The 16,018-nt window shown below is 36.4% G+C and overlaps 1 protein-coding gene across 3 annotated transcripts in view; it reads left to right on the forward strand.

Moving 5' to 3' along the window:
• Positions 1-16,018, forward strand: part of COL5A2 (collagen type V alpha 2 chain) — a 166,060-nt gene that overhangs the window by 128,228 nt on the left and 21,814 nt on the right. For all 3 annotated transcript variants that reach the window (XM_052676463.1, XM_052676462.1, XM_052676464.1), the window contains 19 exons: positions 307-360; positions 1,083-1,136; positions 2,480-2,524; positions 3,678-3,731; positions 4,405-4,449; positions 7,189-7,242; positions 8,957-9,055; positions 9,525-9,569; positions 9,665-9,763; positions 10,049-10,102; positions 11,217-11,324; positions 11,989-12,042; positions 12,724-12,822; positions 13,335-13,388; positions 14,152-14,250; positions 14,360-14,413; positions 14,538-14,591; positions 15,076-15,129; positions 15,650-15,703. In XM_052676463.1, coding sequence (XP_052532423.1) covers positions 307-360; positions 1,083-1,136; positions 2,480-2,524; positions 3,678-3,731; positions 4,405-4,449; positions 7,189-7,242; positions 8,957-9,055; positions 9,525-9,569; positions 9,665-9,763; positions 10,049-10,102; positions 11,217-11,324; positions 11,989-12,042; positions 12,724-12,822; positions 13,335-13,388; positions 14,152-14,250; positions 14,360-14,413; positions 14,538-14,591; positions 15,076-15,129; positions 15,650-15,703 — 1,233 coding nt within the window. The remainder of the gene's footprint in view (positions 1-306; positions 361-1,082; positions 1,137-2,479; positions 2,525-3,677; positions 3,732-4,404; positions 4,450-7,188; positions 7,243-8,956; positions 9,056-9,524; positions 9,570-9,664; positions 9,764-10,048; positions 10,103-11,216; positions 11,325-11,988; positions 12,043-12,723; positions 12,823-13,334; positions 13,389-14,151; positions 14,251-14,359; positions 14,414-14,537; positions 14,592-15,075; positions 15,130-15,649; positions 15,704-16,018) is intronic.

Consider the following 16,018-nt stretch of genomic DNA (forward strand, 5'->3'; position numbering starts at 1 on the left):
CGTCATCTGTGCTTAAAGCCTCTAGTAAAATCCTAGAAGAGTGTCAGTATCAGTGAAAATGTGTATAATGTTGGGACTCTCTGGTTTCATAGGATGTTACCTTGTTTTGTCTGTGACCACCCTTAAATGCTGTACCATGCTGAATCATGTCGCTGTGGTGAAGGAGTTTCAGGAGCATTATTACTAATTATAACTACCCTCTTCCCTGTTTACAATGCTGTTACTAGTTTTATCTGCAGAAATCTGTAGTGTTTTACTTGGTGGTTTGTTTTTTTTTTTTTTTTCTTTTTCCTTTTCTCTTCTTAGGGGCCTCGAGGTTTTCCTGGTGCTCCAGGTCTTCCAGGTCTCAAGGGTCACAGGGTAAGAAACACGGTCTGCCCTCTCCTTACTGGTGATGTTTCAAGACACTTTCAATGTTAAGACATTCAGCTGGTTTTGTATTTGTGATGAATTTGACTACACTGTTAGTCCTGCCAATAATAGCAGAACCACTGCCATTAGAGAGAGAGAGAGAGGGCCTTGTAGAAAATCAGTGCTATTTCCCATTAAGCTGACCTCAGTTGTATTCTTTTTTAATTTCTTCTCTTTACTTTCATATGTTCTGGGAATCTGGATGGAGCTTGCATGAGCCCTGCCAAGCTTCAGGAGGCACAAAGCTGACAGTTCTTTCACTCCATTGGCAAGTCTTTCCTTAGGGTGGGGAACCTGAGGGGTGGATGTGTTTGCAAGATGGAGTGATTACAAAGGAGCAAGTTTTCTGGCCAGAACTTTACTCCAGGGAGAAATAAATAGGTTTCCTATTGCTCAGAGTCTACTCCTTGTTGTTCTCGGATTTTTTTTTTTAAGGAAAGTAAACTCAAGGAAATGTACCTTGTACAAACAATTTCCATTTAGGAAATGTTTAGAAACTTTTTTCATAATTTTTTCCTTCTGTTTTTTTCCCCCTTTCTTGCTCTTGCCAATTGGAGTCCATTCTTAAGGTTCTGGCATTGAATTATTTTAACAATAATGGTAGAAATGCTGTGCGTATGAGTGTGTATGTATATAAATATAATATCACCAGATTTTCGTAACTCTTACAGGGATTGAAAGGTCTCGACGGTCCAAAAGGTGAAATTGGAGCAGCTGGAGCAAAGGTATTTTTGTGGCCCAAGGAGTTAAAACTTCAAACAAGTTTTATGTAAAGTCAAGCTAATGAAAGTCAGTAGACGATAGAATAAAGCTTTGTACCCACTTTTGTTGGTGCTGCTTGCATGCAGTTAACGTTTTTTTTTTTCTGGGGATGCTATGTGGAATTGTCCATTTTTACTTTGTTCTCAATCATTATTAACTATTATGAAAGTACATAATTGGGCTTTATTAAAAAAAAAAAAGCATTTGAGTTTGTGTTGGTTGCAGTTTCACTTAGGGTGTTTTCACTTGAGGTGAGTCTGTTACCTGTCTGTGACACCTATATAATGTTGAAGGTGTTGAATTCTGTTAGCAAAGTGTCCGTATGCATTGCTACTTGGCCAGTTTATGGTCCATGTTGGTTTTGTGTGAGCTGGTTGAGGGATCATTGTGTTACTGCTTTATGAATTACCTTAGATAACCACAGATCAAATGAGTGTCTTGGAACAGAGAGTAAAAACAATTTTCTAAAATTTTGTGTAAAATTACATATATATAAAATATATATAAGAAAATAAAGCAATGTGCAGTTCAGGTCTAATTTTCTTCTCTTAATTTACCTTGCTAGGTTTAAACAGAATTGGCTTAAAGGAAACAGATGTTGAAGGGGAAAGAAAACATTCTATCAACGCAAATTTTTTTCAGCTAACAATTTCTCTTTGGGATATTCTCTGGTTCTGTAGCACCACTACATTTCAGCTCAAAGCAGGATAGTCAGCTGCTGTCAGTACTTTCAAGATGGATTAAAAGTTATTTTAATGAAGCATAGAAAACCTATTTTCAGATTTTTACACCTTGATTAGTGCTGATGCTAAAACATTTTTGGCTTGCTGAAGGTGATAATCACAGGTGGAATAGATCTATTCCTTCAGATTACAAATGCAGTGAATGAAGAATGTCTTCCAAAAATGTTTATATAAATGTGAAATTAGAAGTAAAGGAAGCTTGTCTAAGATGAGGTATCTTTGCTAAGACTAACATTGTAGAAACAAGAACAGCAGAAATAATGAATTTGGTAGAAACAGAGCAATAGTTGGCTGTCAGCTGGGACAACAGGGGGAAGATGCAACAATTTCTTCCCTGTGAATCCCGCTGGCTATTGTTTTCTGTTGCTTTTTCTCCTTGTCAACCAGTGAACACCTGATGTCAGGGTAAAACAATGCCTTTGGTGCATGTGTGATGCCTGCAGGTGACTGTTCAAATCATCTTCTTAGGCCGTACATGAGTGCAGAGGAAGGGGTTGAAATAAGTAATTCTATTTTCCTTTAACCTGTATCCTCTAACTGTACCATCTCATTTCTTTTTCTAGGGAGAATCTGGGCCAACAGGTGCCATGGGTGCAACAGGTCCTCTAGTGAGTATTACATGTATAGGCACTGTTACATATTGCCAATAGTATGTGTAGGAATTTTATGCTTATGAAATCTATACTTGATGCCTTGAAGCTGAATTTTCTCCTTACTAATGCTTTGTTTTCCACTGTACTATAAGTAGTGCTAGTACCTTGTAAGATGTTTTTCTTGGCAGTTCATGGACGTACAAATAATAGATTCAACAGAAAATTTCATGTAGGTCTTGTAATTGTTTGCCTACTCATATAAACTGAGACATTTGGGGTAGCGATAGTTTTTTTTTTTCCACGTTAATGCTTCATTTGAATTAGATTAATCTGAGATGGAGTAATTTAGATCACAAATGTATGAGCTAAGAAAGCCACCGAGAAAGGTTTTTTGATATTATGGTGAGGATGTGCTTTTGTGGCATAGAAAGGAGAAGCTTTTTTTCAGCATAGCTTTCATTCAGATGTGTTTGTGGAGAACTGTAAGCAGTATAGCATTTCGAAAGTTCACTTTCAGCAGTGCTTGTAGACATAAAACACATGCATGGTATCAGGTAATGGCATCTCTTCAAAGCACACTATTGTGTCCTACATAATGTAATATCCCTGAAGGGGAACCTTGTTTGTGAATGAGCCACAGTAAATGAGATTTCATTATTGACCCTGGTAAGAACGTACTGAATTTATTCTGATGATTTTAGAATTAGAAATACTGTTGGAGCTGGAGAAGAGAAATTATAGTCCATTACATTTCTGCTAGGCAAGCCTGTGAAGCTGCAAGGATTTGTCTAAGCTCCTTTTCTTTCCTGTCATAGAGCAATATAAAATACGCCTGAATGAAGAAACCAAAATGAAGCTTGTTTTCTGTAATGATTGTTCAAATCAGCTGTCCTTTTTGTGCTTGTAGTCTCACTAAAGCTAATCGTGTTCTCATTAAAAACAAATAAAGAAGACTGAACAGAAAATTCCTGAAGAGCAGTATAATGCAAAGGATCTCAGAAACTAAGGAAAAGTCAAGAATTTTTGAAGAAAAAGTAAAAAGAAAAAAACAGATAGGAGGAAAAAAAAGAAAGGGTCTCTTCTGCTTTGAGGAAAAATTAGGTAAACCATGTTTTCTACTTTTTGTTGTTCTGTTCTCGAGCATTGCATTTCTTATTCTCTCTTCAAGGGACCTAGAGGAATGCCAGGAGAAAGAGGTCGAATTGGACCACAGGGTGCTCCTGTAAGTAGGGTCTTGGTTTGTCTCCTAGTAATTCCTATTTTGTTTTAATTTAAATTTAAAGCTGTGAGCCCAGAAGTTTTTGTGTGACTGCTGGTCACTTCAGTGGTGAGTTTTGCTGTAGCTTAAAGTTACAGCCTGAGTAGAGTTTTGTGGAGAGAGAACTTTAAAGTGTATTTCAGAAGTCAAGTTGAAGAGGAAAATGCCACCTGTATGCTAGCATTGTAATTTCTCATGCTAGAACTTTTCAGTAGGACAGATACCCTCGTAACGCTATTTCTTTTTTTCTGTGATTCAAGAATTTCTCCTTTGTTTTTGTGAAAATTCTCTGGAAAGTCTATTTTCAACAAAAAATGCTGAAGCAGAAAACGAAAACAGGGATTTGCCCTTGTATGAAATCATATTTGAGTAGAAATTTCCTTCTCTTGTTTTGTTTACGTTACTGCACCATTCAGTGACACTGTCAAAATTTTGGCTACTCGGAAGTTAAAGAGAAATCTATTTCCATGAAGGAAGCTTATTTTCTTCCCAAAATGTTACACATCAGTGTTTGGAGGGGTCTGTAATCCAGCATGTATTTGAACACTGTAGTCTCTGTGGTCATTATCACAAATGATATATTTAAAAAAAAAAAGAGTTCCTCCAGACTTTCTGTCTTGTCCATTTTCATACGTAGGGTGGACGTGGTCAGCATGGCATGCCTGGGAAGCCGGGGCCAATGGTAAGTTGCTTTCTTAATCTTGATTTTTTTCATCCCATATTTACCACTTACCCTTTGGCATCATCAAGAGAAACACAAACAACTGTTGGCCATTGTTGGAGCCGTAATTGATTCCTGATTCTGGACCAGGAAGTTACTGATCTTGGTTTTACTGATGTTTTCTGAAAACGATGCAAAATATTTTACTTAATTTAAAGATTTTAATTTGCTGAGGACTAGGATAGCATTTTCCATGGACAGATGGTGTTTTGCTGCTTTTTTAAAGTAGGATCCATGTTTTAGGGTGATAATTGCCTTAAATAATACGTAATGTAAAACAGTTTATGATTGCATATATTCTTCCTCTATATGCAAAGTTGACAAATGAGATTTTACTCAGCAAGCGGAAATACTCCCCAATAGCAGAATTTGGTACTTGCTGTTGCTCTGTTATAAAATATACAAAAGCCAGGCTTTTAATTATTAACACACACATACTGAACTGCAGAACCAGCAGCATGTGTATGAATGTCTTCAAATTGATAAAAGGTTCCTCACTGTAAAAGCTTAATAAGCACAATGGCGGGCTGTCTCATATAATTTCAGCTGAGTTGCTGATGGTTGTGGCCATGCAAACTGTGGACGTGAGCATATTGAAGGGCAATAATTCCAGCCAAAGAAAAAGAAAAAGAAAAAGAAACTGATCCCCAAACATATCTGCCCACAGTTTATTTCTTTACTTAGAAGCTTCCATAGTCTCGGAATAATATGAGCCTGAGAAAAATTTATTTACATGTGTCGTCTTAATGACCAAGCAATTTTATAAGAAAATTCATTAAAAATAATTAACTGTAATAGAAGCTAGAGAACGATTATTGTCTAATAAACGCAGCTAATGTATCATGGAAGAAGGGTAAGTTAATTGAAGAAACTTCAAAACAGTGAAAAAAATTTTCAGCACTGAAATCAAAATATAAAGGTTAAAAAAGGCTAGTTCTCAAACTGTGAAAATTCTACATGAAGGCTGAAATTTTTGTTTGGCGTAAAGCATGAATTCAGCTTCACTGGACATGACAATTGTTTGGCAGACTCCTTTGGCAAATTCTCATGCGTAGTCACAAGGGAGACAGTGATTCTTAGTACATATCTTTCTAATTGGAGGAAGAGTTAATGAAAAGCATTGTTATTTGAGTCAGTGATCTACCCTAATTCTGGAATTCTTGAATTCCGAGGGAGATGTAGCCTATGTCTATTTGTGATCCAGTTAACTGGGACATATGTTTTCTAAATTATACTTTGGAGATATTACATAATTCTATAGAAATCCAGTGTGAGGTCATGGCAGAAATGTCTGTAATTAATACTCACTGGGACAAATTGTTCTTGAGTTTGTCAGCAAAACTTCATTACATAGAACTTTTTTTTTTCGCAGAGCGTGTCAGTTTGCAAAAAAAATAATCAGGAAAAGAAAGAGGAATCATTTGGGAACCCAGCATTGTAGTGAATATGTGTAACCACTGTGTGTCACCACTCAGAGAGTTTATAATACAGTAGAAGTAGTCTTCTGTCGAATATCTTGTTCAGCAAAAGAGGTATTGTGGAAGTGGAAACGATTTATAAATTTACTGTGAGGCCCTTAATTGGAAGTCTTCTGTTTAACAAGTTTTGCATCATAATATGCATGCATATTAAAGTACATACACTTGCAGTTCACTTTCCTGTGACTTTGGACAGTCTGCCAGGCAAGTCCAGCTGTTTACGTCCATGCCCAAACATAGGAGCCATGTAATAGTAAGCCAATGCTCTGTGGTACAATGCATCCAGAATTTGACTCTAGATCTAGAAATAGTGTAGCCACATAATAATCTGTCTGCTCAAGCTGTCAGACATTCTTAGGTATTGCATTGACTTTCTTGAGGTATAAAACTATTTAGAAAGAACTATGCTGCTTGGTGGAGCTGAAGATGCACCTCTGCAAAGAAATACATTTCATGGTGTGCCATGAAATCCAGCCTTTCCTTCTCTTCCTTTTCCAGAGTCATTTGTTTATCTCAGGACAGATATCTAAGCAATGGGCTGTTCCTGCTGTATGTCTTTGTATAACTTCAGAAACCTGATAGGAAGTCTGCATTGTAACTCTGGCAAGAATTTGGTTGTGAATTTGGAAATCTCAATGAGAGAAGTGTAGGAAGGGAGGACATGTAGTTACACAGTATTAAATTTTTTCTTATATTTTTTTCTTATATTTTTGCTTTTCATATTGGTCAACTCAAATGTCTTGTCAAGCAGCAAAATTATGATTTGTTACGTTATAATGGAGAAGTAACTTGTATTTCTTTTTTTTTTTTTTTTTTTTTAGATAATTGAAACTCTGTTACTTTCAGTAGGAAAAATTTGATTGCTTAACGCTTACCTTTTCCTTTGTATACCACAGTAACATGAATGTAGAAAGAGGAAGTAAGGCTTTATTAAAAGCTAAAATTGAAAGATCATTGTAGTAATTATGAGCTGTGCAATTTGCACATCATTAGCTGAATCAAGAGCTGTGAGTTTGCTTATAATTCATTAAATACATTTTAAAACACCATACTGTTATTTCAGAGAACACACATATCAGTCAGGAAATTTTTTTTTCCTTTTAAAACATGTTTTGTGACTCAATCTATACTTAATCCTAGAGTCTTATTTACCCAATGTTTAGATACTAATCTGTGTGACTTGAAGAGTGGAATTATATCTTTGCATGAACATCTTTTATAGGGTCCCCTCGGCATAACTGGTTCTCCAGGTTTTCCAGGCGCTCCTGGAATGAAGGTAAAAATAATTTAAATTCCCTTGTAGTATGCTTAACTACAAATTCATCTTGGAGTCTTTTCACACCAACCTGTGTACAGGTCTCTAAGAGTGGCTGTAACATCAATCTTTGTCATGGCCTTGAGAAAGAAGTTAGAAACCAAATAAAGTAATAGAAATTACCACAGTTAGGATATTTTTCCTTGCTTTCACTTTTGCTTGCAATAAGGAATTATTCTTTTATCCAGTGAGCCAAAATCTTGTCCAGTTTATTCAGAGAATAACACTGTATAGTCTGGAAGTTGAGTTGTAACAATTAGTCCAAGAGAGCATGGGAGCAGCATCTTCTGATGACCAGTTTTGGCCAATAATACTTTTACAGGTCTAGGTCAACTCCAAAGAAAATACCTGAAACCTCAATAGAGATACATTGCAACTCTACAGTAAGACAAACAATAATTTCATGCTTTCGTGGTTCTGTGTGATTGGGCTGGTGAGGAAAACTTGTATGAGCTGCAGTACTGTCTTTGTGGGATTTTCTTCTCTTGTTTTTCAAGAAGCCTCTCCATTATTTATTTTTTTTCCTTGCCTTGAGAAGATGTCTGCCAAGAAGATACGAAAGACAACTCATATAACCTCTTTGTATTTCTTGCACTTGCTCCCTGCCTGGCTGCTTCCCCTTGTTCTTTTTCAATCCTTAAACATGACATGAAAAATGTGTCGTAAAGAATTTTTTTCCAGTTTGCCAGGGAGCCAAGTTCAGCAGATGTTTTGTGTTGCTGGGAAGCTGACAACATGCATGAAGTAGTCTTTTGGAAAGGAGTCTGAATAGGAGTGTTAAGATAATGTATATAATTAAATGATAGTGCTTTTTACTGCATGTCTATCCTGTGCTAAATATCAAAATAAATATTTGGGGGAACTTCTATGTGAAGAATCGATGAAAACATTTTGAAAAAGAGGACCTATCTTCAAGATTGAAGATTAGATTAATTAAATTGGAATAGCTGCTATGAACTTATAAAAACTGATCAGACCACATGTTGAAGATGTAGACTTAATTTCTGAAAATGTAATATTAATGGCCATCAATTCCAAAAGGCAAATTTCCTTTATAACAATAGAATTCTGAATATATCCCAGGAGGAATTATTTTGTTGGAGTATTTGTTCCACGCTTACAAGGCTTTACTGGGACTAATAATCTATTTGTTCTGTTCTACTCTGACCAGTGTGACATGCGACTACTGGACTATTACATCTATCTTTGTATCACCTATATCTCTCTATGAAGATACTTTGTTTAATATAAGCTGTAGTGCTGCAACAGCAAGTCCATCTGTGCTGTGCAAAAAAAACCCCACCGAAATGTTTTGTAACTCCTGAATCCTGATCTTTATCTGCTAACTAAGCAAAATAAAACTGTTAAATTACAGGTATGGACCAGGATTTTAGACAGAGATCTCTCTGAAATCTTTAGTGTGATTTAGGCCACAGGATGGAGTGGTTTCCTCCTCTGTGGAAAGTTTTCTTATATACATTGAGGGGGAATTCTTTTTGTAGTCAATGTGCACAGAGAAGTAGAATTGGGTAAGTGAATGTATATTTTAAGGATAATAAGGCATATCAAGATCTGAATTGTTTTTCTCTTACGGGCTCAGTATTACTCCTGCATTGGTTTGAAGTTTTACTTCTTAGCAGAAGGTAATCTCCAGTTTTCTTCCGTGAAATCTTAGGGGGAAGCAGGTCCAACCGGTCCTCGTGGTCCTGAAGGCCCTCAAGGACAAAGAGGTGAAACAGGTCCACAAGGCCCAGCTGGATCACAAGGTCTTCCTGTAAGTACATTGCTTGGAATTCCTCTCTGCTCACTATGTGCACATTGCCTGTTTACTGGGGATTTTAACATCCTACTTGGTAGACGGTAAGTTTTACCCAAGGTACTTTTTTCCAGAGAAGGAAAGGCGTCGTTCATCTATTTTCTGTTTTTTGTTTTGGTGTTTTTTTTTTTTTTCCATAACTGCTTTCTGTTATTTAATTAAAGCAACCTAGAAAACTGGAAGTTGTGCAGTACGATACAGTCTCAATCCTATGGATACTTTAAAAACTTAATGTGATTTTCAGTCTTTAAGATCTTGATTTGTACCCTTTGTTACTCATATTGCCTGAGTAGATCTTAGGCTAATGTATTTACTCAATAGCCTTTATTGTCTGCTCCGTTAAAGTTATCAAATAACTATCTTCTGCTTTTGTTGTCGATATCCTCCTCAATAAAATTAATTTTAATGATTGGGATGTCATTTCTAGGGTACCGAAGGGACAGATGGCTCTCCAGGTGCCAAAGGCCCAACTGTAAGTAAACATATCACCTGTTGAAGAAACTGTGTAAGTGGATTTATTTCCTTATTAGTATTTCAAGTTTTCCTTACTGCTATTTCTGTTTGTAGGGATCTCCAGGCACTGGGGGCCCCCCTGGCTTATTAGGTCCACCTGGTTCCCCAGGACCGCAAGGCAGTACGGGCCCACCTGGTATTCGAGGGCAGCCGGTAATGATGTATTTTCTGTGAAAATTATGGTATCTATCAAACGTGTTACTCTATGAAACTGAAACGCTGGTTTTAGTGGTGAGGTGCCTTTAACTTAGCAGCATGGTAATGAGTGTGCTGAGAATGAGATCTTGTCAATGTTCTGTGAGTTTGGAATAATTTTATTGCTTTCTTAGAGGTCTAAGAAAGGAGAGCGCCTACTTCTATTTCATAGCATAATCCGGAATGAATGAATGACTTACACAGTTTTAACTTTGTATGTATTAATTGCATGTTTGTTTTCAGGGAGATCCTGGCGTTCCAGGTTTCAAGGGAGAAGCAGGACCCAAAGGTGAACCGGTAAGTCTCCATGTGATTTGTAAGATGAAAAGGAGTCACAGAGGTTGTATGTGTATTTTGAATAGGCTTAAAAATTTTATGACTATTCTGATGTTATTTTTCATTACTACTTCTGTTTTGTTTATTACATTATTACTTACTGTTTGTCAAGTAATAATTATTATGGAAGACAAGCCACAGTGAACTTAGCTGGACAGTACACAGAATGAATAGCAAAAGAGTTCCTTTGATGGTATAAATCACCTATCCTGTATAGGCCTTATAAGCCTGAAAGAACTCAGAAACCAATTAGTGCATTTACTCAGGTTTCTACAGCACTCAGAATTACTTCATTCCAATTTCTTCATACCAAGAGAAATGGATCCCATATGTTTCTAGGCATTTAAAATCACTCAGATCTGTGTGCTAATCATAAGAACAAAATCTGTTTTAAACTATACATTTAATACATCCTAAACAGGTCTGTATATATAGATAGAAACATTTAAGTAATAGAAATGCTTATATGGTTGTATGGCATAAATAGCTGCTTACCCTACAGCTAATATTTGAGAAGTATTCTTTGGAAATGTTTTCATGCCTTAACTTACGAATTTCAGGGGAGAAAAAGGGTGATTCTACAGAGTTGGGCTCAGTTTGGCTTGTTTATCTTTAATTTTTCAGTAATTTAAGTGATCGCATAAAAACTGTCAAAATCATGCGGATCAAATAACAGTTTCGTTACCATTGACTGGCTTCTCCTTTCTTTGGGAATTTCTTCAAGATTCTTGTTGAATTTCAGTTCTTTGTTGTTTGTTCATTTTATGATGATGAATAAAATTATGCAGCGGTGTCTGAGCAAGCCGGTGTTTTTAGTAACCACCATAGGGTCAAACTATAGAGTTGGAGTTTATTCATATTGCCTCTCTTACTGAGGTATTTTTTTATTAATATAGAAAAAGACAAAAGCTGATTCTGAAGGGCTGTGTTTTTTAACTGATTCAAAACCTAAGTGTGTTTTCTTTCGTCCTTCATTTAGAAAAATGTCTATGATATTTAAAAGACAGTCTGTTTCAATATGCTTGAGGGTTGGTAAGCTTAACAAGAAATTTTTACAAAATTTAACTTTCAATAGGGCCCACAAGGTCCCCAGGGTCCCATCGGCCCCATAGGTGAAGAAGGGAAAAGAGGCCCTCGAGGTGATCCAGGGTCAGTGGGTCCACCAGGTCCTGTTGGAGAGAGGGTAAGCAATCCAGAAGAATAATGTCTTGTGAGAGATGTACTGGCAAGTTGAAAACTTCTCATCGTGACTAACCACGTATTTTCTTATGCTTTGATTGTGTGATTGTGGGTACGATCAGACTTTATTTTCCTAACAGTAACAAATATTGGTATCCCACTTGACTCTGTTCCAGATTAGTGACTTCAGGGTGCTGTTTTCTCTGATAGACCGTAATCTTTTTGAAAATTATACTCTGAAGCTCAGGATCTAAAAATGTGGCATGATATTTTTTGAATTGATCTTCTGATTATTATTTTATGGGGAGAGAGATGGATGATACTGTGCATTACTTCTGCGGTGGATACTTTAATTTCTGAATTCAGTGCACAGAATAACATGGTAACAAATGTTGGAGAGATGATGAGCTAATCTGCGGATTTTTTACTTATGTTCTGTACAAATGGTCATCATTTATTGAATCATGCTGTTCAGCATGCATGAGTAAAACGCTGATATTTTCATGTCTCCAAGTGGACAAGAAAATCCCAAATTTATACTGCTGAAGAAAATTGCAAGGAAATAAATTGAATCCCCAATCTAGAAGTCAAATAGCTTATTTACAATAAGTTATGCTGAAAAAATATATTGACAATAATTTTGTATCTGTGATTTTTTTTTTTCCCAGGGTGCTCCTGGGAACCGTGGTTTTCCAGGTTCTGATGGCTTGCCTGGACCAAAGGTAAGTGAAATAACTGTTTTCATAAATGCATCTATATAGAGAAAGTGTTCAATTAAAACCTATACTTCTGGACAAATGGGCAGATCCTTAAAATCACCAGAAGTAGACTGAAAAGTAATTGAAAAATGTCAGAAAGCTGTTGGAAGTTTTTCAGATTAAATTTTATGGAGAGAAATCACTTTGAATTCCTGTGATGTTCAGCTTTTATTTTATGCGCCTGAGTTAATGGTCCCTCAAGCTCATAAGAACTGACCTGTTTGTAGTACTGTGTTGTTATAGACATAGTTCTGTAATATGGGGCTACTTGAAAAATTACCTTTTTTTTGGTGTTTCTTCATATTCTGTCTTGTCTCTTGAACAGATCAGTTTACCTGTCTTTGGCTTTCTAAAGTGCTACAACACTTGTAGGGTAGTGGCTCACTATATGCTTTTCTAGTGTTTCTCATAATACTTGACTTTTTGGTAAAAACACAGGAATTATAATGTCCTCGCATAAGATTGCTTTATGGAAGAGACAGTTTTTAATATTAATTTGGAAAGCAGCAGTAATTAGAGAAGTATTGATGTTTTGGAACTCTGTTCACAAAAAATTATGTCCTAAATTGAAGATATCTATTTTAATTAGCTTGTTCACCGTGTCTATTCTATGTGTTAACTAATAGCTTATTGATATCTCCGTAGGGTGCCCAGGGAGAGCGTGGTCCAGCAGGTTCTTCTGGTCCTAAAGGAGGGCAAGGAGATCCTGGGCGTCCTGGTGAGCCTGGACTCCCAGGTGCAAGAGTAAGTAACTAATAACAGTACGTTATAAACCATGTCTTATGTCATTTTCAAAAGGTGAGAGTACACTTGACAAAATTCAGTAGCTGCTGTTACAAGGATGGACCTGTTTCAGTGGGACAATTTAAAAGCCAAAGCCCAGAATACCTGTCTTCTTTTTATTCTTCTGCTGATGTTGGAAGGCACAAGTTCCATTTGTATTTGAAAGAAGAAGATACCTTAATTACAGACTGGCTAATGCAACTGAAGAATGTGACCCCGTGGGTGGTTTGAGAGGTGTAAAAGCAGCAAAAGGGGGAATAGGAAAGGGAAGATCAAAGATGGTGAGGGATGAAGATGTAAAGGATGAGGACCTTGGACACAGAGAAGAAAATTGTGTGAAGAATATCTTGGTGTTTTTATCATGGTAGTAACTGAGCATATCTTCTCAGTTTATTTGCATTTTCCTTGTATTTCTCTTATATTTTAACAGAATTATATGCACAATTTAACAGCAATGTTATTCCCATTTTTAGGGTTTGACTGGAAACCCAGGCGTTCAAGGGCCTGAAGGAAAACTTGGCCCCTTGGTAAGTGGCAATATGTCATTTCAGGTGATGCTACAGTTGTTTAGAGATCCCAACTCATTGAAATTACGTCTATTAACCCCATTTTTCTTGATTTCTGGAAGTTTGCCTTCTCTATTACGCATTAATCTTGGGTTTCTAACTTGAGATGTAGTGCAATTAATATTCCTATAATTTTGTCTGTTTAGCAGCTGCTGCAGTATTTTCTAAGTGCCTCTTTTTTGGGAACAATAAAATGCTTATACATGATGGCTCAATGTTAATAAACAGATTGTATTTGTTGAGCTCCAGCTGTCTGGCTGTAGCTCTGTTTCAGATACGCTTTATAACTATAGGACAAAATAAGGCTAGTATTATTCTGTGTGCTTAAACAGTATAAGATAACCAAGTACTTCTTGTTATATTCACCGACTTAGAAGTGAAAAATTCCAGCACCAAAAGCCCTTTTTAGGAAGGATTATTTGCATTATATTGGAAAGCCGTTTATTTTTGTTGCTGAACTTTTTCCTCTGTGACACTTCAGAAACAGTGTGAGTTTGGTTACTGAGCGATGACACAATACATATGCTATATTTTAATTTCATTTAAGACAGTTATTTTGTTGAGGTAATAGATGTGAATATCTAGCCACTTCAAGGTTGTTCTCAAATTCAGTTAGAGCTGTTTTGCTCTAGTAGTACTGGTAGTCATTTCCCAGAGGTTAATAGGCTCACATAAGTAAGTAATTTTTTTTTAATCTAATGCAGAAAATGCTTTTTCTCTGTAGGGTGGCCCTGGAGAAGATGGACGTCCTGGTCCTGCAGGTTCAATAGGAATCAGAGGTCAGCCAGGCAGTATGGGCCTTTCTGGGCCAAAGGGTGGTAGTGTGAGTATGACACTTGGTACCCAAGATCTGCTTAGCTTTAAACATTTCAGTACATGTTAATGGCTGAGAACAAGATGTAAAAATAATCATTTTTCTTCCCGTTAATTAGGGTGATCCTGGTAAACCGGGAGAAGCAGGAAATGCAGGTGTTCCAGGACAAAGAGTGAGTGTGACTGTTATAATTTTCAGTGATTACAGAAAGTATATGTTTCTGTTACCTTTGCTCACTGTACAAAGCTTTTTCAGTGTCTTTTTTTTTTTTTTAATTTATTTATTATTTTTTTTAGGGAGCTCCTGGCAAAGACGGTGAAGTTGGTCCTTCTGGCCCTGTTGGCCCACCAGTAAGTCAACTTTTTCAACACTATTTGCTTACCTGCCCGTTCCTGTGTTCCTCCATTGATCTTTCTGCCCTCATGCTTTTTTTGTCTTTACGCCAGTTGTTGATTCCAAACAAGAATTACAATAACACTAAAAGAAATCCTTGAAATTGGGTAATTTTTTATTAAAGCACCTATCTATCAGTAGCACAATTTCTATTATGGCAATTATAAAATAAAAAAAGTGCAAAGGACAATTTTTTTTCATAGTTCATTTTCCTAGCTTCCTTGGTTTTATTGGAACCGAGTGTCTTGCCATTAGCAAAGAATGGTGAGTGAGAATCTTAAATGTACAAGATATCTCCTTATTTTAGATAGGATATATTTGGTCTGGTGTAAGTGAAAATGTACAATAAGAAAATACGTAACTGAAGAAATGCATATTCATGGAGAAGGAAAATTCCTCTACTGTTCCTCTGATGTGCACTTATTACTTTCCTTTGTGCAGGGTCTGGCAGGAGAAAGAGGAGAACAAGGCTCTCCAGGTCCTACAGGGTTTCAGGTATGTGCATTAATTTTTGCAAGAGGAAAACTAAACAGCCATCTCTTAATCAAATTAGGTTAGGAATACAATCAAGTGATGTTTAAGAAAAGTGTGAGAATTGATGGCAATAATATGTGGAATAATTAATGATAGCTTTCATACAATGCATTTAAGTGGTAAAGGCTTAAGTGGCATTTCTGTATCCACTGAGAAAACCTGCCCTGTTTTTCAGTTGATCTTCCAGATTTTCCAAAAATGTTCCAAATGTGGAACAAAAGGATTGTTTTGATAATGAAGTATCAATTAAGTCAATCTATGTATAGATAACATTATTTTTAGAGCTGACATGCATATGTCTGACAAATGTTGAAGAAGGACTGCTATTTTGGAGTAGGAAAACACTTGTATGCAATGTTCACGTAACTATTTTGCTTTGGGATTTCTGAGGGCATAGTCTCGTACTGTATACAGTGTCCTAAGTCTGACTTGAACTTTTCATACTTTATTAAAGTATTTTATTTTTACCTATTTTTTACAGGGATTACCTGGGCCGCCAGGTCCTCCAGGTGAAGGAGGAAAGCCAGGTGATCAGGTAATCTCTGTATAATTTTTCAAGAAATAACTTTGTGAGGTAGCTTTACCTTTTCTTGTCTTTCTATTTTAATTTCCCGCTCTATTTCAGAATATTTACTGATGTAGTCTAGAAGCTGTGTATGAGGACTGCTTTTGGAGAAAGTAATTACTAGAATATAGCTACCTTACTGTTCTTGGAAAATCTTCTCTTGTTCTGCGCGTGGTATTCAGAGCTAGTCATCCACTTTCACATTACTTTGGAAATTAAAATAATTATCTGTAGTTTTCACAGCTATAAGGTTATGAATATACTTTCATCCTAATGGTGAACTCT

The sequence above is a fragment of the Tympanuchus pallidicinctus genome, unplaced genomic scaffold (genome assembly GCF_026119805.1).
Source record: "Tympanuchus pallidicinctus isolate F22 unplaced genomic scaffold, pur_lepc_1.0 scaffold15, whole genome shotgun sequence".
Classification (NCBI taxonomy): domain Eukaryota; kingdom Metazoa; phylum Chordata; class Aves; order Galliformes; family Phasianidae; genus Tympanuchus; species Tympanuchus pallidicinctus.